This window comes from Oncorhynchus keta, chromosome 26, assembly GCF_023373465.1.
Source record: "Oncorhynchus keta strain PuntledgeMale-10-30-2019 chromosome 26, Oket_V2, whole genome shotgun sequence".
Classification (NCBI taxonomy): Eukaryota; Metazoa; Chordata; class Actinopteri; order Salmoniformes; family Salmonidae; genus Oncorhynchus; species Oncorhynchus keta.
The window spans coordinates 17156741-17181808 of NC_068446.1; the positions used below are offsets into that span (position 1 = coordinate 17156741).

At 40.7% G+C, this 25068-nt stretch overlaps 1 protein-coding gene across 1 annotated transcript in view; it reads left to right on the top strand.

Moving 5' to 3' along the window:
• LOC118359008 (BMP/retinoic acid-inducible neural-specific protein 3-like) overlaps window positions 1–22900 on the top strand; it is a 102401-nt gene extending 79501 nt beyond the window's left edge. Inside the window, exon 9 of the mRNA XM_035737132.2 lies at window positions 21058–22900. Within this exon, the coding sequence (XP_035593025.1) occupies window positions 21058–22174 (1117 nt within the window). The 3' untranslated portion in view covers window positions 22175–22900. The remainder of the gene's footprint in view (window positions 1–21057) is intronic.
• Window positions 22901–25068: the final 2168 nt, after the last annotated feature.

Genomic DNA, 25068 nt, shown 5'->3' on the forward strand with positions numbered 1-25068 from the left:
AGAAGGCGCAGCAGCGCCTCTTCAACCTCAGGAGGCTGAAGAAATTTGGCTTGTCACCAAAAGCACTCACAAACTTCTACAGATGCACAATCGAGAGCATCCTGGCGGGCTGTATCACCATCTGGTACGGCAACTGCTCCGCCCTCAACCGTAAGGCTCTTCAGAGGGTAGTGAGGTCTGCACAACGCATCACCGGGGGCAAACTACCTGCCCTCCAGGACACCTACACCACCCGATGTTACAGGAAGGCCATAAAGATCATCAAGGACATCAACCACCCGAGCCACTGCCTGTTCACCCCGCTATCATCCAGAAGGCGAGGTCAGTACAGGTGCATCAAAGCTGGGACCGAGAGACTGAAAAACAGCTTCTATCTCAAGGCCATCAGACTGTTAAACAGCCACCACTAACATTGAGTGGCTGCCAACACACTGACATTGACACTGACCCAACTCCAGCCACTTTAATAATGGGAATTGATGGGAAATTATGTAAATATATCACTAGCCACTTTAAACAATGCTACCTTATATAATGTTACTTACCCTACATTATTCATCTCATATGCATAAGTATATACTGTACTCTATATCATCGACTGCATCCTTATGTAATACATGTATCACTAGCCACTTTAACTATGCCACTTTGTTTACTTTGTCTACATACTCATCTCATATGTATATACTGTACTCGATACCATCTACTGTATGCTGCCCTGTACCATCACTCATTCATATATCCTTATGTACATATTCTTTATCCCCTTACACTGTGTATCAGACAGTAGTTTTGGAATTGTTAGTTAGATTACTTGTTGGTTATCACTGCATTGTCGGAACTAGAAGCACAAGCATTTCGCTACACTCGCAGTAACATCTGCTAACCATGTGTATGTGACAAATAAAATTTGATTTGATTTGATTTGATGACAGAGGTTTTATCTCTGGACATGCTGGTTGTAATGGGTGAGGTCACCGCATATGTGGGAGGTGGGACAAAGGAGGTACCAGGGGTATGAGGAGTGGGACTAGGGGCTCCATTGTGAACTAAAACAATGATAACTAACCTGAGCAACAGTATACAAGACATATTGACATTTGAGAGAGACATACAGCTAGGCATACAGTAATCACAGGTGTTGAATTGGGAAAGCTAGCTCAAACAGTGGGTGAGACAACAGCTAATCAGCTAGCACAACAACAGCAGGTAAAATGGCATTGACTAGGCAACGGGGCCGACAGATAAAACAAACAAGCAGAATGGAGTACCGTGATTAATGGACAGTCCAGCGTGCATCAGCTATGTAGCCAAGTGATCAGAGTCCAGGGGGCAGCGGTGGATGGGGCAGGGGGGCTGGACTGGCGAGTGTTATCCAGGTTAAAAAACTAACAATGACTAAATAGCTTGTAGCTAGTTAGCTGGTTAGCTTCTGGAGGTTCTTGAGTGTGTTCTAAAAATTAAAAATAATAGCGATTCCGTATCACATTGGGTGAGGCAGGTTGCCGGAAGGTATAAACAAATTTTTTTTTTAAATCGGGAAGAGATAGAAAGTACATATGGGCCACTGCGTGTTTGGGGCATGGCGATGCAGATGGTTAGCAGGCCTGTGCTAACAGGTAGTAGTTAGCGGACCTGGGCTAAACAAGCTAGCAGTTAGCATGCCGAATTAGCAAGCAAGGAGATAGCGAGGGCTAGAGAGTTAGCCTTTGGGGGACGTCACGATGGGGTGAGTCTGTTTATTCCTCTTCATGCGGTGTTTATTCCTCTTCATGCGGTGACATCGATAGACCGGTCGTGGGTCCGGGTATTGTAGCCCAGGAGTATGCTACGGTGGCAGCACAGGAGCTCTGGCTGGGCTAGCTTCAAGCTACGTGGGTGGAAACGCTAGCCAGGAGTAATCAACCAGGGTTGCGGTTTAGCTCGATAGCTAGTTGTGAAGATCCAGCTGAAAAATGTTCCGTTTGCGGTGGGAATCCGGGGATAAAAAAATAAATAGGTCCGTTATGCTCTGGTTAGCGTCGCGTTGTTCAAACTGGCGAGAGCTTTCCGAGCTAAAGGTTAGCTGATGACCGGTTAGCTGAAGACCGCTAGCAGAGCTGGTGGTTAGCTGCCTAGCTTCAGTTGAGGGGTTCCAGTTCATAAGTAAATATAAATACTTTAGGAAAAGTAGCTGCATTGGGTGAGAAGGGTTGCAGGAGAGTATTTGGAAGCTTAGGTTTAGCAAAATGTTTTTAAAGATATGCGAAGAAAAATATCTAAAACGAAAAAGAGACGATATATACAGAGAGACGAAACGACAGGACGACTTACTGCTACGCCATCTTGGAAAACAAGTGTAACCAGGAGGTGAGGCCTCATTTAACACAATAAATTCATCAGGCTTAACCTCATAGTCCGCCCCATCCCACATGCGGTCGCGTTACTACAGCCTCAAGCTCATTACCATAACGCAACGTTAGCGATTTCTAAAAATCGCAAATGAAATTAAATAAATATGCCTGCTCTCAAGCTTATCCTTTTCTTAACAATCCTGTCGTCTCAGATTTTCAAAATATGCTTTAGAACCAGAGAAAATCAATAATTTGTGTAAGAGTGGTGATAGCTAGCTTAGCATTTAGCGTTAGCATTTAGCACGCAACATATTCACAAAAACCAGCAAAGGGATCAAATAAAATAATTTACCTTTGAAGAACTTCAGATGTTTCAATGAGGAGACTCTCAGTTACATAGCAGATGTACAGTTTTTCCTGAAAGATTCTTGTGTAGGACACATCGTTCCGTTTGTTACTATGCATTTGGCTACCGAAACTAACCGAAAATTCAGTCACCACACGTCAAACTTTTTTCCGATTAACTCCATAATATCGACTGAAACATGGAAAACGTTGTTTGAATCAATCCTCAAGGTGTTTTGTCATATATCTCTTCATTGAAATGGCAGTCCTAGAAGCCTTCTTTGTTCTCTGATTCGGATGGAAAAATACTGGAAGCTGACTTTTTGCGCACCAATTTCCACGCAGACACCGTGCGGGACACTTGGCAATTGTAGTCTCTTATGGTCAATCTTCCAATGATATGCCTACAAATACGTCACAATGCTGCAGACACCTTGGGGAAACGCTAGAAAGTGTCCGTTCATTCCTGTCGCATTCACAGCCATATAAGGCGATCATGGAAAACGATACCTTCAGAAATCCTGTTCATTTCCTGGTCGCTCAAACATCTTGGTTTTGCCTGAAGCTTTTTGTTATAAGGCACTCACAGTGAAAATCTTGCAGTTCTGGAAACGTAAGAGTGTCTTCTTTCCAAAACTATCAATTCCAAGCATAGTCGAGCATCTTTTCGTGACAAAATATTGCGCTTAAAATGGGCACGTCTTTTTATCCAAAAATGAAATAATGCCCCTAGTGGACTAACAGGTTAAGCCATGTTTCAGTCAGGCCATTCACATCAAGATTATGATCAGTGATTAGTTCATTGACTATAACTGCCTTGGAAGTGAGGGATCTAACATTAATTATGGCTAGGAGTCCCCCAAAGTGGACACCCTCTCCCATTCAGCAGAAAAGGTGGCGTGGGAAATAAATAAAAATATTCTTTAGAAATATTTAACTTTAACACATTATTAAGTAGCCCTACTTTGAGATGTGAGGCATCACAATCTCTTTCAATAATGGCAGGAGTAGAGGAGGTCTTTATTCTAGTGAGATTGCTAAGGCGAACACCGCCATGTTTTATTTTGTCCAACCTAGGTCGAGGCACAAACACGGTCTCAATGGGGATATATGAAGCTGAACTTTAAAATATATTTTTTATTTTCTACTTTTCCACTCTCATATATTATCATGAGTTGTCCTTAATTCATCATACTCTGTTGCTGTGTGCACATATGCAGTACCAGTAAAAAGTTTGGACACACCTACTCATTCAAGGGTTTTTCTTTATTTTGACTATTTTCTGAATTGTCGAAATAATAGTGAAGACATCAAAACTTTCAAAGTAATGATGGACTGTTGTTTCTCTTTGCTTATTTGAGCTGTTCTTGCCATAATATGGACTTGGTATTTTACCAAATAGGGCTAGCTTCTGTATACCACCCCTACTTTGTCACAACACAACTGACTGGCTCAAACGCATTTAGAAGGAAAGAAATTCCACAAATTAAATTTTAGCAAAAGGTACACCTGATAATAATTTACATGCATTCCAGGTGACCACCTCATGAAGCTGGTTGAAAGAATGCCAAGAGTGTGCAAAGCTGTCATCAAGGTGAAGGGTGGCTACTTTTAAGAATCTCAAATATAAAATATATATTTTGATTTGTTTAACACTTTTTTGGTTACTACATAATTACAGTGTCTTGCAAAAGTGTTCATCCCCCTTTGCATTTTCTTATTTTGTTGCATTACAACCTGTAATTTAAATGTATTTTTATTTTTATTTCATGTAATGGTCATACAGAAAAAAGTTTAGATTGGTGTAGTGAAATTAAAAAATCACCTTGTTTCAAAAATGTCTAAAGAATGTAAAACTGAAAAGTGGTGTGTGCATATGTATTCACCCCCTTTGCTATGAAGCCCCTAAATAAGATCTGGTGCAACCAATTACCTCCAGTTCACCTGGGTGCAATCTAAGTGTCACATGATCTGTCACATGATCTCAGTATATATACAGTACACCTGTTCTGAAAGGCCCCAGAGTCAGCAACACCACTAAACAAGGGGCATCACCAAGCAAGTGGCACCATGAAGACCAAGGAGCTCTCCAAACAGGTCAGGGACAAAGTTCTGGAGAAGTACAGACCAGGATTGGGTTATAAAGAAATATCAGAAACTTTGAACATCCCACGGAGCACCATTAAATCCAATATTAAAAAATTGAAAGAATATGGCTCCACAACAAACCTGCCAAGAGAGGGCCGTCCACCAAAACTCATGGACCAGGCAAGGAGGTCATTTATCAGAGCGCAACAAAAAGTAAACCTGAAGAAGCTGCAAAGCTCCACATCGGAGATGGGAGTATCTGTCAATAGGACCACTTTAAGCTGTACACTCCACAGAGCTGGGCTTTACAGAAGAGTAACCAGAAAAAAGACATTGCTTAAAGAAGAAAATAAGCAAACACGTTTGGGGTTCGCAAAAAGGCATGTGGGACTCCCCAAACATATGGAAGAAGGTACTCTGGTCAGATGAGACTGAAATTTAGCTTTTTGATAATCAAGGAAAATGCTATGTCTGGCACAAACCCATCACCTTGAACACCATCCCTACAGTGAAGCATGGTGGTGGCAGCATCATGCTATGGGGATGTTTTTCATGGTCAGATTTGAAGGAATGATGGATGGCGTTAAATACAGGAAAATTCTTGAGGGAAACCTGTTTGTCTTGCAGAGATTTGAGACTGGGACCGAGGTTCACCTTCCAGCAGGACACTAACCCTAATCATGCTGCTAAAGCCATACATGTTTAAGGGAAACATTTAAATGTATTGAATGACCTAGTCAAAGCCCAGACCTCAATCCAATTGAGAATCTGTGGTATGACTTAAAGATTGCTGTACACCAGCAGAACCCATTCCAACTTGAATGAACTGGAGCAGTTTTGCCCTGAAGAATGGGCAAAAATCCCAGTGGCTAGATGTGCCAAGCTTATAGGGACATACCCCAAGAGACTTGCAGCTGTAGTTGCTGCAAAAGGTGGCCCCAAAAATCTACTTTAACTTCTTATAGCTGCAATCCCGTTAACGGGAGCGATTTGACAACAGCCAGTCAAAGTGTAGGGCGTCATTTTCAAAACATCAACAATCTCATAATTAACATTCCTCAAACATACATGTGTCTCATACCATTTTAAAGCTATTCTCGTTGTTAATCCCACCAAAGTGTCCGATTTCAAATATCCTTTTCAGCAAAAGCACTACAAACGATTATGTTAGTTCTCCACCAAACCACAATAAGCACAGCCATTTTCCAGCGAAATATAGATTTCACAAAAAGCAGAAATAGAGAAAATGAATCACTAACCTGGAACTATCTTCATCAGGTGACACTTATAGGACTTCATGTTACACAATACATGCATGTTTTGTTTGATAAAGTTCATATTTATATAAAAAAAATCGGAGTTTACATTGGCCTATTAGATTCACTAGTTCCAAAAACATTAAAGTGATTTTGCATAGCCACATCGTTTCAACAGAAATACTCATCATACATGTAGATGATAATAAAAGTTATACACATGGAATTATAGATATACCTCTCTTTAATGCAACCGCTGTGTCAGACTTTAAAAAAAAGTTTACGGAAAAAGCAACCCATGCAATGATCTAAAACATAGCTCAGAACAGAAGCCAAATTAACCGCCATGTTGGAGTCAACAGAAACCAGAAAATACATGATAAATGTTTCCTTACCTTTGATGAACTTCATCAGAATGCAGTCCTAGGAATCCCAGGTCCACAATAAATGCTTGATTTGTTCGAAAATGTCCGTTATTTATGTCCAATTAGTTACTTTGGTTAGCGCGTTTGGTAAACAATTCCAAAGTCACAAAGTGCGTCCACTTTAACGTGACAAAATGTCCAAAAGTTCCATAACAGTCAGTAGAAACATGTCAAATGATGTACTGAATCAATCTTTAGAATGGTGTTTACATATATCTTGAATAACGTTCCACCCGGAGAATTAGAATGACTTCAGATGACTGCGCATAGTGAAAGCATGGACTATTTCCTGTCTCATTCGACCCCCCTTCACATTAGAGTCATCAGACAAAGTTCTATTGACTGTTGACATCTAGTGTAAGGCTTTCTAAGTGAAAACACATCCATATCTCGCTGTAATTTCAAGGAGAGCTTGGTTGAAAATCTGCCACCCCCAGAAAAAATACAAACAGGAAGTGGAATTTTTCAGGTTTTTGCATGCAATATGAGATCTGTTATACTCACAGACACAATTCAAACAGTTTTAGACACGTCAGAGTGTTTTCTATCCAATACTACTACTAATAATATGCATATATTAGTATCTGGGACTGAGGAGCTGTCCGTTTACAATGGGCACCTTTTCATCCAAGCTACTCAATACTGCCCCTGCAGCCATAAAATGTTAATTCCAGGTTGTAAGACAACAAAATAGAAAAGAATGCCAAGGGAGGTGAATACATTCACAAGCCACTGTATATATGTGCTATTTTATCATATGGATTTCTTCACAATTTTTAAAATATGTTTATTTAACCTTTATTAATACAGGTTTTTGTCATTGAGAACATCTATTTTTCAAGAGAGACCTGGTCCAGTAGCAGCAGTGGGAACAACGTTTCAGACAAAACAACTTACATACACTAATGCAACTTTAAACAAAACTGCAGACACAAATACAGTAAAACAATTACAGTTGAAGTCAGACGTTTACATGCACTTAGGTTGGAGTCATGAAAACTCGTTTTTCAACCACTCCACAAATTTCTTGTTAACAAACTATAGTTTTGAAAAGTTGGTTAGGACATCTACTTTGTGCATGACACAAGTAATATTTCCAACAATTGTTTACAGACTGATTATTTCACTTATAATTCACTGAATCACAATTCCAGTGTGTCAGAAGTTTACATACACTTAGTTGACTGTGCCTTTAAACATCTTGGAAAATTCCAGAAAATTCTGTCATGGTTATAGGAGCTTCTGATAGGCTAATTGACATGATTTGAGTCAATTGGTGGTGTACCTGTGGATGTATTTCAAGGCCTACCTTCAAACCCAGTGCCTCTTCGCTTGACATCATGGGAAAATCAATAGAAATCAGCCAATATCGTAGAATGAATTGTAGATCTCCACAAGTCTGGTTCATCCTTGGGAACACTTTCCAAATGCCTGAAGGTACCACGTTCATCTGTACAAACAATAGTATGCAAGTATAAACACCATGGGACCACGAAGTTATCAAACCGCTCAGGAAGGAGATGCGTTCTGTCTCCTAGAGATGAACGTACTTTGATGCGAAAAGTCCAAATCAATCCTAGAACAACAGCAAATGGCCTTGTGTAGATGCTGGAGGAAACAGGTACAAAAGTATACCCACAGTAAAACGAGACCTATATCGACATAAGCTGAAAGGCCACTCAGTAAGGAAGAAGCCACTGCTCCAACACCACCATAAATAAGCCAGACTATGGTTTGCAACTGCACATGGGGACAAAGATCGTACTTTTTGGAGAAATGTCCTCTGGTCTGAGGAAACAAAAATAGAACTGTTGACCATAATGACCATCGTTATGTTTGGAGGGAGAGGCTTGCAAGCCGAAGAACACCATCCCAACAGTGAAGCAGGGGGGTGGCAGCATCATGTTGTGGGGTGCTTTGCTGCAGGAGTGACTTGTGCACTTCACAAAATAGATGGCATCATGAGGCTGGAATATAGGCTGGATATATTGAATCAACATCTCAAGACATCAGTCAGGAAGTTAAAGCTTGGCCGCAAATGGGTCTTCCAAATGAACAATGACCCAAAGCATACTTACAAAGTTGTGGCAAAATGGTTCTAGGACAACAAGGTCAAGGTATTGGAGTGGCCTTCACAAAGCCCTGACCTCAATCATATTGACAATTTGTGGGTGGAACTGAAAATGCGTGTGCGAGCAAGGAGGCCTACAAACCTTACATACCTTAAGGGAAGAATTCGGCAGTACCTGTATGGTTAGTGAGAAAGTCCATATTGCAAATGTACGGTCCCTTACTAGACGTCCGAAATCGTTTGTAAAGTCGCGGACGGCGTCGGGCCGAGGCGGCAGGGCCGGACCTACCAGGAAGTCATCAAATGAACGTTGTCGGACATTCGGTTTCCATTTTACAAAAATAATAAGATTTATGTCATTTTTCCCATGTCCCGGAAATTCCCACAAGAGGGCATAAGCAATCATATGGCTATTGCTACAAAACATCACGATTCACGACGGGGCCTTATCTCGAAAACTGAAAATATTTAGAAGCCGAAACTCGGTGAGCGTAGGGGGCGGCATAATGGGCAGTTATTTGAACAAGATGGCGTCTAGGCCTCAACGGTTTTTGAGTTATGGCCATTTATCTGGGATTAAAGGTCCAAAATGAAAATAGAGAAATTCTTTTTCCACTTCACGTCAAAGTCAAGGAGCCTCCGGTGTCAATAAAAAAATAACCAGCCATTTATCTATCGTCATTTAAGAGAAATCGTACAACGACACCTTGGTGATGTTCACGGATAGGTGTTTTTTTTTTTCAACGGTTACAGATCCAGTTGCAGGTTGTTCTTACGAATCTTTTTAAAGTGTGCTGCGGAGCTCTGCGAGATTTCTGTGATTTTCTATGATTTTCTGAAATAACACACACTCACTAAACCCTCTGTAAATAACTCAGTTCTTAACGTAAAGACTTAAAACTCAGGATTCTGTAAAGGCATACCCCAATCATGATATGAGTTTATTTATAGCTTCCTGTGCCAACCGGAAGTGCCTTTAATGGTGTCACAGTGGCAGTTTCCATGGGTTAAAAAGGTCAGATCTTTTCAAAACTTCATATGTGTGACTAGGTAACCCTCGTGAACTGTAAATCAGTCATTTCTCCCAACAGATGTCAAAGAAAATCTCTCACACGCACACACAGCAAGGATGGAGTGAAAAGTGCGGTTCTCAAAGACACAGAGAGCAGGCAATGGCATAAACATAATAATCTCTAGGCCGTGCCGAGTTCAACGAGATATCCCGCTTGACCGTAGCTCGCTCGGTCTAAGCGCAGCGACCATTAGAAAATTAGGCCCAAAATGAAGCCTGCCCCACAACGTCATTTGCTTTTGGGTGACAGTGAGAGAACCGTTAGGGTGAGAAGCACAATTCGACCTCAGGTACGTTCCTAAGGTCCTTCCGATCCGTGCAAGCCTAACGTTGACCGTGTGGCATTAACCCTTAATAGTTAAAGAAGGTGTTTACTTCAAAGAGTTTGCATTGACTTCTCTCCCCATAGGAATACATTGCCTTTACCCCTAAATTCAACCTGAAGTCTATATGGGTTATGAATGCCGTATGAACCTGTCTTTGGTAACAGTCCATCAGGCCAGTATGAGGTCTACCTGTGTTGATTCTAAGCTTCCTGGACCAACCGGAAGTGGTTAAAATCACCCTAAAAGTGTTTTTCCATTACCTGCCTGCAGTTTGATAGACATAGTGCATTCAACCCTGTGTAAATCAGTCAATTCTTAACGTAAGGACTTAAAACTCAGGATTCTGTAAAAGCATAGCCCAGTGAGGATATGTGTTGACTTATAGCTTCCTGTGACAACCGGAAGTGCCTTGGTGGTGTCTCAGGGGCTGTTTCGAGGGGTTAAAAAAAAGTCAGATCTGTCTAAAACTTCATATGTGTGATTAGGCAACCCCCATGAACTGTAAATCAGTCATTTTTCCCATAAAGTTTCAAAGGAAAACTAAATCACACAGACACACAACTTGGAAGGAGGGACGTATTGGGGTTTGTAGAGACAGACAGTGCCTCCAATAGTTAGCTTTGTTCGAGCTAAAAAAGAACCGTCAGACCTAGAGTTCCGAAACTTTAGAAACCTGTTCTAGACCTCGGGTTGATAGTGCGTGGTTAGTTAGGTGGCTCTAGAAGGTTCTCGGACCGAGAAATAGCCTCGTACATTTGCAATGACTTCAATTCATTTTGACCATTACGAAAATGGCGACATTTAGAAAAGTCTCAGAGACACAAGACTAGGTGCATTGAAACCGGCTCGGCCCATAGAGACGGACCCCAACGTTTCGGTCCGATAGCTCATTCAAGGACCCCATAGCAAGGCATGGAAAAAGTGGATTTTCAGCACCAATTAGGGTTTTACTCGGGCACCGAAGGACCTATCGAGCGAAACTCGGGATTGGGGTCGCCTCACATAGGCCTTCACATAATGTCCGACCTGGACCCGCAGCTAGAACGTAACTATGTGTTTTACGTTTTTATTATGTTTTTAAACTAAAGGCGCTGTGAATTATGGGCCTGCTCTGACATATATGATAGTTGGCTTCTAAATGAGTTGGAAAAGTGGGTTTGGTGTCAATTGGTATCAGTTTGGTGTCAAAATGACATCTAATTGACTGATGGACACTGACTTGCTAGTTGACTTTTGTACATTTGCAATATGTTTAAACGGAGAGGGACCATCACCAAAATGTCATTCTGAAATCAACACAAAAAATGGCATCACCATAGTCTCCAGACTGTGCCGAGTTCAACGAGACGCCCCGCTTGACCGTAGCTCGCTCTGAGTGCAGTGACCTTGAAAAAAGCAGAACCAAAATGAAGCCTGGCCCTCAATGTCATTTGCTTTTGGGTGACAGTGAGAGAACCGTTAGGGTGAGAAGCACAATTCGACCTCGGGTACGTTCCTAAGGTCCTCCCGATCCGTGCAAGCCTAACCTTGACCCTGTGGCATTAACCCTTAATAGTTAAAAGAAGGTGTTTACATCAAAGAGTTTGCATTGACTTCTCTCCCCATAGGAATACATTGCCTGCACCTCTAAATTCAACCTGAAGCCTATGTGGGTTATGAATGCCTTATGAACCTGTCTTCTATGACAGTCCATCAGACCACTATGAAGTCTACCTGTGTCGATTCTAAGCTTCCTGGAGCAACCGGAAGTGGTTAGATTGACCCAAAGGAGTTTTGATGTACATAACCTTCAAAGGTGAAAATGACTGCATTCAACACTGTGTAGATCATAGATCAGTCAATTCTTAACTTAAAGACTTAAAACTCAGGATTCTGTAAGTGTTTATGTCAATCAAGACATGTGTTTACTTATAGCTTCCTGTGCCAACCGGAAGTGCCTTTAATTGGGTCACACTGTCTGTTTTGAAGGGTTAGAAAAGTCACATCTCTCCAAAACTTCATATGTGTGACCAGGTAACCCTCCTAAACTGTAAATCAGTCATTTCTCCCAGCAGATGTCAAAGAAAAGCTCTCACACGCACACACAGCAAGGATGGAGTGAAAAAGTGTGGTTCTCAAAGACACAGAGAGCAGGCAATGGCATAAACATAATGTCTAGGCCGTGCCGAGTTCAACGAGATATCCCGCTTGACCGTAGCTCGCTCGGTCTGAGCGCAGCGACCATTAGAAAAGTAGGCCCAAAATGAAGCCTGCCCCACAACGTCATTTGCTTTTGGGTGACAGTGAGAGAACCGTTAGGGTGAGAAGCACAATTCGACCTCAGGTATGTTCCTAAGGTCCTTCCGATCCGTGCAAGCCTAACGTTGACCGTGTGGCATTAACCCTTAATAGTTAAAAGAAGGTGTTTACTTCAAAGAGTTTGCATTGACTTCTCTCCCCATAGGAATACATTGCCTGAACCCCTAAATTCAACCTGAAGTCTATATGGGTTATGAATGCCGTATGAACCTGTCTTTGATGGCAGTCCATCAGGCCAGTATGAGGTCTACCTGTGTTGATTCTAAGCTTCCTGGACCAACCGGAAGTGGTTAAAATCACCCTAAAAGTGTATATCCATTACCTGCCTGCAGTTTGATAGACATAATGCATTCAACCCTGTGTAAATCAGTCAATTCTTAACGTAAGGACTTAAAACTCAGGATTCTGTAAGTGTTTATGTCAATCAAGACATGTGTTTACTTATAGCTTCCTGTGCCAACCGGAAGTGCCTTTAATTGGGTCACACTGTCTGTTTTGAAGGGTTAGAAAAGTCACATCTCTCCAAAACTTCATATGTGTGACCAGGTAACCCTCCTAAACTGTAAATCAGTCATTTCTCCCAGCAGATGTCAAAGAAAAGCTCTCACACGCACACACAGCAAGGATGGAGTGAAAAAGTGTGGTTCTTAAAGACACAGAGAGCAGGCAATGGCATAAACATAATGTCTAGGCCGTGCCGAGTTCAACGAGATATCCCGGCTTGACCGTAGCTCGCTCGGTCTGAGCGCAGCGACCATTAGAAAAGTAGGCCCAAAATGAAGCCTGCCCCACAACATCATTTGCTTTTGGGTGACAGTGAGAGAACCGTTAGGGTGAGAAGCACAATTCGACCTCAGGTACGTTCCTAAGGTCCTTCCGATCCGTGCAAGCCTAACGTTGACCGTGTGGCATTAACCCTTAATAGTTAAAGAAGGTGTTTACTTCAAAGAGTTTGCATTGACTTCTCTCCCCATAGGAATACATTGCCTTTACCCCTAAATTCAACCTGAAGTCTATATGGGTTATGAATGCCGTATGAACCTGTCTTTGGTAACAGTCCATCAGGCCAGTGTGAGGTCTACCTGTGTTGATTCTAAGCTTCCTGGACCAACCGGAAGTGGTTAAAATCACCCTAAAAGTGTTTTCCATTACCTGCCTGCAGTTTGATAGACATAGTGCATTCAACCCTGTGTAAATCAGTCAATTCTTAACGTAAGGACTTAAAACTCAGGATTCTGTAAAAGCATAGCCCAGTGAGGATATGTGTTGACTTATAGCTTCCTGTGCCAACCGGAAGTGCCTTAATTGGTGTCTCAGGGGCTGTTTCGAGGGGTTAAAAAAGTCAGATCTGTCCAAAACTTCATATGTGTGATTAGGCAACCCCCATGAACTGTAAATCAGTCATTTTTCCCATAAAATTTCAAGGAAAACTAAATCACACAGACACACAACTTGGAAGGAGGGACGTATTGGGGTTTGTAGAGACAGACAGTGCCTCCAATAGTTAGCTTTGTTCGAGCTAAAAAAGAACCGTCAGACCTACAGTTCCGAAACTTTAGAAACCTGTTCTAGACCTCGGGTCGATAGTGCGTGGTGAGTTAGGTGGCTCTAGAAGGTTCTCGGACCGAGAAATAGCCTCGTACATTTGCAATGTCTTCAATTCATTTTGACCATTACGAAAATGGCGACATTTAGAAAAGTCTCAGAGACACAAGACTAGGTGCATTGAAACCGGCTCGGGCCATAGAGACGGACCCCAACGTTTCGGTCCGATAGCTCATTCAAGGACCCCATAGCAAGGCATTGAAAAAATTGGATTTTCAGCACCAATTAGGGTTTTACTCGGGCACCGAAGGACCTATTGAGCCGAAACTCGGGATTCGGGGTCGCCTCACATAGGCCTTCACATAATGTCTGACCTGGACCCGCAGCTAGAACGTAACTATGTGTTTTACGTTTTTATTATGTTTTAAACTAATGGCGCTGTGAATTATGGGCCTGCTCTGACATATGTGATAGTTGGCTTCTAAATGAGTTGGAAAAAGTGGGTTTGGTGTCAATTGGTATCAGTTTGGTGTCAGAATGACATCTAATTGACTGATGGACACTGACTTGCTAGTTGACTTTTGTACATTAGCAATATGTTTAAACGGAGAGGGACCATCACCAAAAGTGACATTCTGAAATCAACCCTAACGAGCCATGGAGATGAACCAGAATCACTGCCCAGCTATCCCGAGTTCATCGGGCCAGTCAATTTCACATTCCTGCAGGATTTTTATAGCATGACAAATTCGTGATGGTACCTGCCCATTGAACCATATTGCAAATGCACAGTGACTTTGCAAAAGTGAGAAAACATAAACAAATGGACATGATGAAATCAACACAACGAGTGATGGAAATGTACAACTATCACTGCTCGGCCATCCTGTGTTCATCAGACCAGTCAATTTTGCATTTTTGAGCATGTCAAATTTCATATGGTAAATGCACATTGAAACATATTGCAAATGCACGTGCACTTACAATATGATTCTATAGTGAAAAAACATCACCTAATGTTCACGATGAAATCAACACAACGAGTGATGGAAAGGAACAACTATCACTGCCCGGCCATCCTGTGTTCCCATAGCGGGCATTAATATCAGAATGACCGGTAAATGCATTCACAACCATATTTTCATTTTTGGGTTACCAGGTGCCTATTTTCAATCACCAGTTGCACAACAATGCGTATCCATCAGAATATTTTAAACAGTCCATAAAGCACTCCGGACTGCCCCCATAGATAGAGGGCCGTAGTAGGGTACTCCCATAGCGGGCATGGATAATAGGAGTCCCGGTAAATGCATTTACAACCATATTTTAATTTTTGGGTTACCAGTTGCACAACAATGCACGTGCATTTGCAATATGATTCTATAGTGAAAAACATCACCTAATGGACATGATGAAATCAACACAACAAGTGATGGAAATGTACAACTATCACTGCTCGGCCATCCTGTGTTCATCAGACCAGTCAATTTCACATTCCTGCAGGATTTTTATAGCATGACAAATTCGTGATGGTACCTGCCCATTGAACCATATTGCAAATGCACAGTGACTTTGCAAAAGTGAGAAAACATAAACAAATGGACATGATGAAATCAACACAACGAGTGATGGAAATGTACAACTATCACTGCTCAGCCATCCTGTGTTCATCAGACCAGTCAATTTTGCATTTTTGAGCATGTCAAATTTCATATGGTAAATGCACATTGAAACATATTGCAAATGCACGTGCACTTACAATATGATTCTATAGTGAAAAAAAATCACCTAACGGAGATAATGAAATCAACACAACGAGTGATGGAAATGTACAACTATCACTGCTCGGCCATCCTGTGTTCATCAGACCAGTCAATTTTGCATTTTTGAGCATGTCAAATTTCATATGGTAAATGCACATTGAAACATATTGCAAATGCGCGCGCACTTGCAATATGATTCTATAGTGTAAAAACATCACCTAATGGACATGATGAAATCAACACAACGAGTGATGGAAATGTACAACTATCACTGCCCGGCCATCCTGTGTTCCCATAGCGAGCATTAATATCAGAATGACCGGTAAATGCATTTACAACCATATTTTTATTTTTGGGTTACCAGTTGCACAACAATGCACGTGCATTTGCAATATGATTCTATAGTGAAAAAACATCACCTAATGGACATGATGAAATCAACACAACGAGTGATGGAAAGGAACAACTATCACTGCCAGGCCATCCTGTGTTCATCAGGCCAGTCAATTTCACATTCCTGCAGGATTTTTATAGCATGACAAATTCGTGATGGTACCTGCCCATTGAACCATATTGCAAATGCACAGTGACTTTGCAAAAGTGAGAAAACATAAACAAATGGACATGATGAAATCAACACAACGAGTGATGGAAAGGTACAACTCTCACTGCTCGGCCATCCTGTGTTCATCAGACCAGTCAATTTTGCATTTTTGAGCAAGGTCAAATTTCATATGGTAAATGCACATTGAAACATATTGCAAATGCACGTGCACTTACAATATGATTCTATAGTGAAACAACATCACCTAACGGAGATGATGAAATCAACACAACGAGTGATGGAAATGTACAACTATCACTGCTCGGCCATCCTGTGTTCATCAGACCAGTCAATTTTGCATTTTTGAGCAAGGTCAAATTTCATATGGTAAATGCACATTGAAACATATTGCAAATGCACGTGCACTTGCAATATGATTATATAGTGAAAAAACATCACAAAATGGACATGATGAAGTCAACACAACGAGTGATGGAAAGGAACAACTATCACTGCCCGGCCATCCCGAGTTCATCAGGCCAGTCAATTTTGCATTTCTGCAGGATTTTTGAGCATGTCAAATTTCTTACGTCATTTGGCCCACAAAAAAATTCCTTATGCACAATTTAAAAAATATATAAAAAAATATGATAATAAAATTGGACAAAAGTATATTCATACAGTTCTTACACATGATGTAATTGACAAAAAAATGAAAGAATTTCAAAAAACGGTCCAGAAAGCACTTTTTAAGGGTGTGTGAAGTTTTTACAAAATTGACATTTTTGACTTTTGACTTCCTATGAAATCATATTGGAATTGGACAAAACATATTCCTTATGCGCATGTAAAAAAATAAAAAAATAATGATAATAAAATTGGACAAAAGTATATTCATACAGTTCTTACACATGTGTAATTGACAAAAAATCGAAAGAATTTGAAAAACGGTCCAGAAAGCACTTTTTAAGGGGTGATAAGTTTTTGAAAAAATTTCATTTTTCAAAATTTTACTTTTGGACATTGACTTGGGTTACATATCAATATGAAAAACCCAGGTGGAGCGCATTTGCCCCCTGTTGAATTTTTAAAGTGTTACAACTGGCAATTGCCATATGGCATTTGCAATACACTTTGCATGAATCAACGCCGAATTGGGTGGTATTGGCCAATGTGTATATGGTTTGTCCGATGCCAATGACTTGCCATTCATTTTTGTCCAATACAGGGGGACTTCCCTTACTCAGTTACACCAGCTCTGTCAGGAGGAATGGGTAAAAAGTAATCTAACTTATTGTGGGAAGCTTGTGGAAGGCTACCTGAAACGTTTGACCCAAGTTAACTTTTTGACGCACCCCATCCCGTTAGCGGGATCATTTACATCAGCACCCGCCAAATTCAAATAAAATTGAATGAAAATTAAAAATATTTAGTACTCACAAATGCAATATAGCATAACACATCTTAACTCTTTGTTAATCCACCTGTTGTGTCAGATTGTGAAAATATGCTTTACAGCTAAAGCAATCCAAGCGTTTGTGTGAGTTTATCAATCACTAGACAAAACATTATGAACACCTAGCATCAAAGTAGCTTGGTCACGAAAATCAGAAAAGCAATAAAATGGATCGCTTACTTTTCATGATCTTCGGATGTTTTCACTCACGAGACTCCCAGTTACACAATAAATATTCCTTTTGTTCCATAAAGATCATTTTTATATCCAAAATTCCTCCATTTGTTTGGCCCGTTATGTTTAGAAATCCACAGGCTCGAGCGGTCACGACATCGCAGACGAAAATTTCAAATAGTATCCGTAATGTCCACAGAAACATGTCAAAAGTTTTTTATAATCAATCCTCAGGTTGTTTTAAAAATATATAATCAATAATATATCAACCGGGACTATCGCTTTTTCAATAGGAGAGGGAGAGACAATGGCTGCACCAACACCCAGCTATCCACTGACGCGATGTTATCTTTCTCGCTAATCTTTCAAAATAAAAGTCTAAAACTATGTCTAAAGACTGTTGACACCTTGAGGAAGCCATAGGAAAAGGAATCTGGGGATATCCCTTTAAATGGAGGCAAGGCATCCAATTGAACAGAGAGTTTTCAGGAAAAGCAGCACTTCATGGTTTGATTTTCCTCAGGTTTTCGTCTACAATATCAGTTCTGTTATACTCACAGACAATATTTTGACAGTTTTAGAAACTTTAGAGTGTTTTCTATCCCAATCTGACAAGTATATGCATATTCTAGTTTCTGGGCCTGAGATATAGGCAGTTTCAAATGGGTACGTTTTTCATCCCAAAAAATCTAAATACTGCCCCCTACACTCAACAGGTTAAACAATTTAAAGGCAAAGCTACCAAATACTAATTCTGTGTATGTAAACTTCTGACCCACTGGGAATGTGATGAAAGGAATAAAATCTGAAATAAAGAATTATCTCTAGTATTTTTCTGACATTTCACATTCTTAAAATAAAGTGGTGATCGTAACTGACCTAAAACAGGGAATTTCTACTGGGATTACATGTCAGAAATTGTGAAAACTGAGTTTAAATGTAGTTAGCTAAGGTGTATGTAAACTTCCGACTTGAACTGTATAAATAACATCACTAAAATCTGATACCGCCAGTAGTAATGTACATCGTACCAGCTCCTTCCTGGCCTCCAAAAAAACCCAAACCTCATGCCGATAATAAAAACCTATTCTAAGCTTGAGCTTCCTTATCAAGTTCTCCACGTAAACAATGAAGCTCAGCTTGTCATCAACGCACACACCAAATATTTTGACAGTTTTGGAAACTTTAGTGTGTTTTCTATCCTAATCTGACAAGTATATGCATATTCTAGTTTCTGGGCCTGAGAAATAGGCACAGTTTCAAATGGGTAGGTTTTTCATTAAAAAAAAATACTGCCCCCTACACTCAACAGGTTAAACAATTTAAAGGCAATGCTACAGAATACTAATTATGTGTATGTAAACTTCTGACCCACTGGGAATGTGATGAAAGGAATAAAAGCTGAAATAGAATTTTCTCAAGCATTTTTCTGACATTTCAAATTCTTAAAATAAAGAATAAAGAATAAAAAATAAAGAATAAAACTGCCTATTTCTTAGGCCCAGAAACTAGAATATGCATATACTTATGTTGCATATGGTGATCGTAACTGACCTAAAACAGGGAATTTCTACTAGGATTAAATGGCAGAAATTGAGAAAACTGAGTTTAAATGTACTTAGCTAAGGTGTATGTAAACTTCCGAATTGAACTGTATAAATAACATCACTAAAATCTGATGCCGCCAGTAATGTACATCGTACCAGCTCCTTCCTGGCCTCCAAAGAAAAACAAGCCTCATGCCGATAATAAAAACCTATTCTCAGCTTGAGCTTCCTCATCAAGTTCTCCACATAAACAATGAAGCTCAGCTTGCCATCAACCCACACACCTAATTATTTTTACACTTTGACTTGCTCTATAGTATGTCCAGCCAATGTAGCAATGACCATTACACATTGTGTACGATTTGATAGGTAATTTATAAACCAATCTAGAACATGACCTGTAATTCCACAACATTTTATCCTTTGCACTAACACAGCATGGTCCACGGTGTCAAATGCCTTTGACAGTCAATAAAGACAGACACACAATGTAACTTTTTGTCAAGACCACAGTGGATTTCATTTAAAACATTCAATGTTGCTGAAACAGTGCTGTGGCCAGACCTAAAGCCTGATTGCATTCCATTTAAGATGTTGTTTTCAGCTGCCTACTAACTAAGAACTCCAGTACCTTTGACAGTACTGACAATTTCGATATGGTAAATTACGAAGGATCTCCACCTTTCAGGAGAGGCAGGACAAAAGCAGATGTCAAGTGTAAGGTTAAAGATACATGTTAAGGGGGAGCAATGATGTCTGCAGCTAGGTGTAGGAAACGGGGGTCTAGATCATCAGGGCCAGGGGATTTTTTTTCTGTCAATTTCTTTCGGGGCTTTACACACTTCTGAAACAGAGAAGGATGAAAAGGAGAACCTGGCGAAGGAGTGCACAGGGGTGTCAGGTAAATTCATACGGGGCTCAGTTATACCTTTGACCTTTTCAAATAAACTGCCTGCATCTAGAAAATGTTGATTTAAGGTTTTCAGAATGGAGGTTCTCTCAGTTACAATCTGTGTGTCTACCAACAATTATTTGGGAAGCTTTGTATCTTTTTGCACTACAAACCTTTCACTACTTGCCAAAATTTGGATGGATTATTGAAATTATCCGAAGTAGATTTCAGGTAGTGATCTGCTTTCAATTTTTAGATCATAGCTATACCCATATTTCGAAGACGCTGAAAAGCCATCCAATCATTCGCCGAACCAGACCCTCTTGCGTTAGCCCACACTGCATTTAATTCCCTTATGGTTTTACTAAGTTCCTCAGTAAACCAAGGGTTCTCTCTACCATTAATCGTGCATTTTTAAAGGGGCATGACTATTGCATACATCCTATTTTCTACAATGTAGAAAAAGATAAAGATAAACCCTTGAATGAGTATGTGTGAGTATGTGTGTCCAAACTTTTGACTGGTACTGTACCTACATAGATACTGCACTTATCCTTTTTTTATGTCTCATGTGGGGTTGGGAAAATACCGTGACACCCTGCTTGCGTACATATGAAGTTAACACTCTTTGACAACCCTTTGACATGGCCAGACATAAATACTACAGGGGGATAATTTATATATTGTTATTTCTTCAGGAAAATACAGCTATAGGATGACATGAACCTATGGGAGATTAAACTATTTATTGGGGAATATGTGGTTATTCTAGTGAACCTGATATCATAGTGAAGATAGTATTCCCAGAACTGCAAAGTGCACTATACAGTGTATGGCCATACTAACTGCATTTCCCTAAAAATATAATAATAATATACTGTCTGGAAGGTGATCTGTATTTGTGTTTGAGTGTGTTTTGCAGGTCCTTCAGCTACTGGCTGAACTACATCCTGTCCATCATGTACTGCAGTGAGAACAACTACATAGGTTCCTACCTGGAGGAGACAAGGAGCTGCTCTTGCCCCTACGACCATCCGTCCTGCCAGGGTGTCATCCCTTGCACTGTGGGCGATGGCTCTTTCTGCGCCTCCTGCTCCTATGACAACCGCTCCCGCTGTGCCAGCTGCAACCCCGGGTACATGCTCAGCCAGGGGGTCTGCCGCAATGAGGTCCCAGACTCCACGGACCACTACATCAGCTTCGAGACAGACCTGCAGGACCTGGAGCTGAGATACCTGCTGCAGAAGAAAGACAGCCGTATTAGCATCCATGGGATCTTCGTCAGCAACGACGTCCGACTCAACAACTGGTTTGACCCGTCGTGGAGGAAGAGGATGCTGTTGACATTGAAGAGCAACAAGTACAAGTCCAACCACGTCCACATGCTCCTGGGGATGACCCTGCAGATCTGCCTAACTAGGAACAGCTCCCTGGAACCAGTGCTGTCTGTCTACATCAACCCCTTCGGGGGAAGTCACTCTGAGAGCTGGAACATGCCCATAGACCAGAACAGCTATCCTGATTGGGAGAGGACTAAACTAAACATTCCCCTGGACTGTTACAACTGGACATTGACTTTGGGTAACAAGTGGAAAACGTTTTTTGAGACTGTCCACTTCTACCTGCGGAGCAGGATCAGGGCTCCATTGCCCCAAGGGAACGGCTCGGTGTACTACGAACCTTTTGAGTTTCTGGAGCCCGGTAAGAACCTGGGCTACATGAAAATAAATAGCATCCAGGTGTTCGGCTATAGTATGCATTTTGACCCGGAAGCGATCCAGGACCTGATTCTGCAGCTGGACTACCCGTACACTCAGGGATCGCAGGACTCAGCCCTGCTGCAGCTGCTGGAGATCAGGGACCGGGTCAACAGACTGTCCCCTCCCGGACCTCAGCTCCTGGACCTGTTCTCCTGTCTCCTGCGCCACCGCCTCAAATTATCCACCACAGATGTTGTCCGAATACAGGCAGCGTTGCAGGCTTTCTCTGCCAAACAGCCTAACTCCATGGAATACGAAACAACCAAATTATGTAGCTAATAAGGTGCCAGTGTCCAGATATGCAGATGCTTGTGCTGCTATCACACTGACCTGATTACAGTTAAGAGCAATTTTGGAAGGCACTGAGGGACATTTTGGTTATGATCTCAAGAGATATGCATTTGGATTCATGTCAAATTATAACTTTCTAGAAATGTGTTGTGTCATAGACACATAAGGGGGCTTCACCATGTTCACTTTGCCTTTTTACATAATAACAATACAACTCAGACTTTCTGACCATTATCGATATCAAATGTATCATCACTGATATGTTGCCCATGTCCTGAAATCCTTAAATTGCACAGATCTCAATCAATTACAATGTGATGCTATTGGTGATAATGACGTGTTATCTCGACAGTGTGTTTGGTTTGACACCAGCATGGCTTTAGGTCCTTCACTTTGTTATTAAACACAACCCATGTTTTTATACTCACACTCTTCAGTTTAATCCTACCCCACCCCATGTTCAGAGCTTCATGAGTCAATATGGAAATCAACTGTTTCTTGTTTAACTTTTTTTTCATGTTTAAATTCCCACAAATTGGAGTTACAACAGTACTTCAGATGTACAGAAATAAAACACCAGAAATGCAATGGCTAGTATGTTCTGTTACATGTCATTTTATTTTTTATAATGCAGTTGTTTGTGAACAGTTACTAAGCAATGTCCATATGCTGTATAACATTCTGAATTTGTTAATTCACTAAATAAAAGTCATTTTTATGTCCTGTCTATAAATAGTGTAGATACTCCATCTAGTGGTCCTTCTGTAGCTCAGTTGGTAGAGCATGGCGCTTGTAACGCCAGGGTAGTGGGTTCGATTCCCGGGACCACCCATACATAGAATGTATGCACACATGACTGTAAGTCGCTTTGGATAAAAGCGTCTGCTAAATGGCATATATATATATATATATAGTGTCTAATTTTCTCAGACATAATATATTACTTAAATCCATCTCATATTTATATTTGATCTTTAGTTCATTAATCTAGATAATATCATATTTGATGCAAATCGAACACAATTAGACATACTAGTACTGTTAGTTGGTCCCAGATCCTATCAATTAGTACCAATTCACTAAGTGACAGTGTTACATGGAAGTGTGTCAGTTAAGATTATATTTAAATCTTAATCTCCTCTCTAAGGAGGACAAGCTTCATGCAAACCACAGAAAATATCATTAAGATGTTCCATTCATTCATTCATTTAGCGCATCGAGAGGATTTTTTATCCCATATTTTAGGACCAGGACAGATATTCCATGAAATGTTGCCTTATGTGAATCTTTACAATTCATCTGTGTAAAAGATTTAGACAAGCCTACATTGCCAGACAACAGTATAATACATTAAAGTCACAACAAACCCTAGAGCACCACTTGCTCCAGTGTTTGCCATTAAACACCAGGTGACTTGTTCTTAGACTAATGACTTTATCCCTTGGATATCCTTGAAAACAATCCAGCCAATGCATTGTGTGAGAAAAAAGTGTAAAATACTAAGAGAGGCAGCTTGGAAAGTTTTCTATAATTTATGATGGCCAGTGTGGGGGCATGTATTAGTTATTGATATACTTTATTGTCTTCATTCTGGCTGTCAATATTTAGTACCTTTTCAGAATGATGGGGAGCACGAGGTATGAATCTAAGGAATGTTAGGTGCAAATCCAGTTCAGAAAAAGAAAACACTGAGCTTACTTGGAATGTCTGATGAGATAACAGTAAAACAAAAGTGGCATGGATACACTTGAAATGGGAGTTGAAGGACTATTAATTGTGTTTGTTTCAATGACATGTAGGTGGGTGCAGGTATATGTTATGTTTGGCTATTTGTGAGACATGGCTATCCCTAAATAAATCCCATCACTCATTCCAGTGGTTTGCATAGTTGGCAGGGCAGCAGCAGGCTACACTGCGCAGAAAATTGCTTCACCAAAGGTCAGCCAGGTCTATGAAATCTAGTTTCCAGTGACAAACTGAGAATAACCCAGCTTTGGCCCTCTCTCTGTCTCTTCCATTTCCATTGATGGATGGCGGCTGGAGGAAGAGAGACAGGCAGCGTATCAAAGCTCATTATCTCAGGTGTTTTTCTCACTAGCTGGTAGTCTCTTGTAATCTGTATGTTTTGTATGTTTTACTCTGGGTCCTGGAATAAAGCTATTCAGCTGAGAGGCCTCAGAGAGAGAAAGCTTTTGGTTATCCCAACAGCGGGCCTGATGGGAGTCAAGTGTTTACATCCTGGTTTAAATCTATCAACCCTAGCTGAGCTCTTGCTCCATCACTCAGAATGACAACTGTAGGCAATGAGACAAACATTCTACAGCATTAGCTCAGACACATGCAAGGAATAATAAGGAGGGAAATAATAAATAGAAAACAGGGGTGGCCAAACCTCCTGCCGAAGAGCTACTGTAAATGCTTTAACACATCTGACTCCCCTTACAAAAATAAATGTGTTGCTGCAAACTAAATAGTGTGCCACAAAATATAACCAAAAGTTTGCCACTGGTGTTGAATCTGCAGCAAACACGAGGCAACAATAATATGTATTGACACTAGTGGGAAAACAGTTTGCCAGAGGTTTTTTTCTTGCAGACAATTCTCTCATGATTCAATTTAAATTTGTGGCAACAAGTTTTAAGGCCAGTAACCGTTGATCAAGGCGATTGGAAACATCTGTTCGAAAATGGAAACCTAGCTACCTACCAAAGTTGTCTGGTGAGTGTCCAATTTATGAATTAAACTTCCAAATAAACTTTTAAATTGTATTAGCTAAATTATGCCTAGTTAGCAATGTCATGTTTTATGGGATAGCGTGAAACACATTTTGTTGATACCAGTTTCAATCTGTCAGCTCCACTGACTGACTGGCTAGTGCTTAG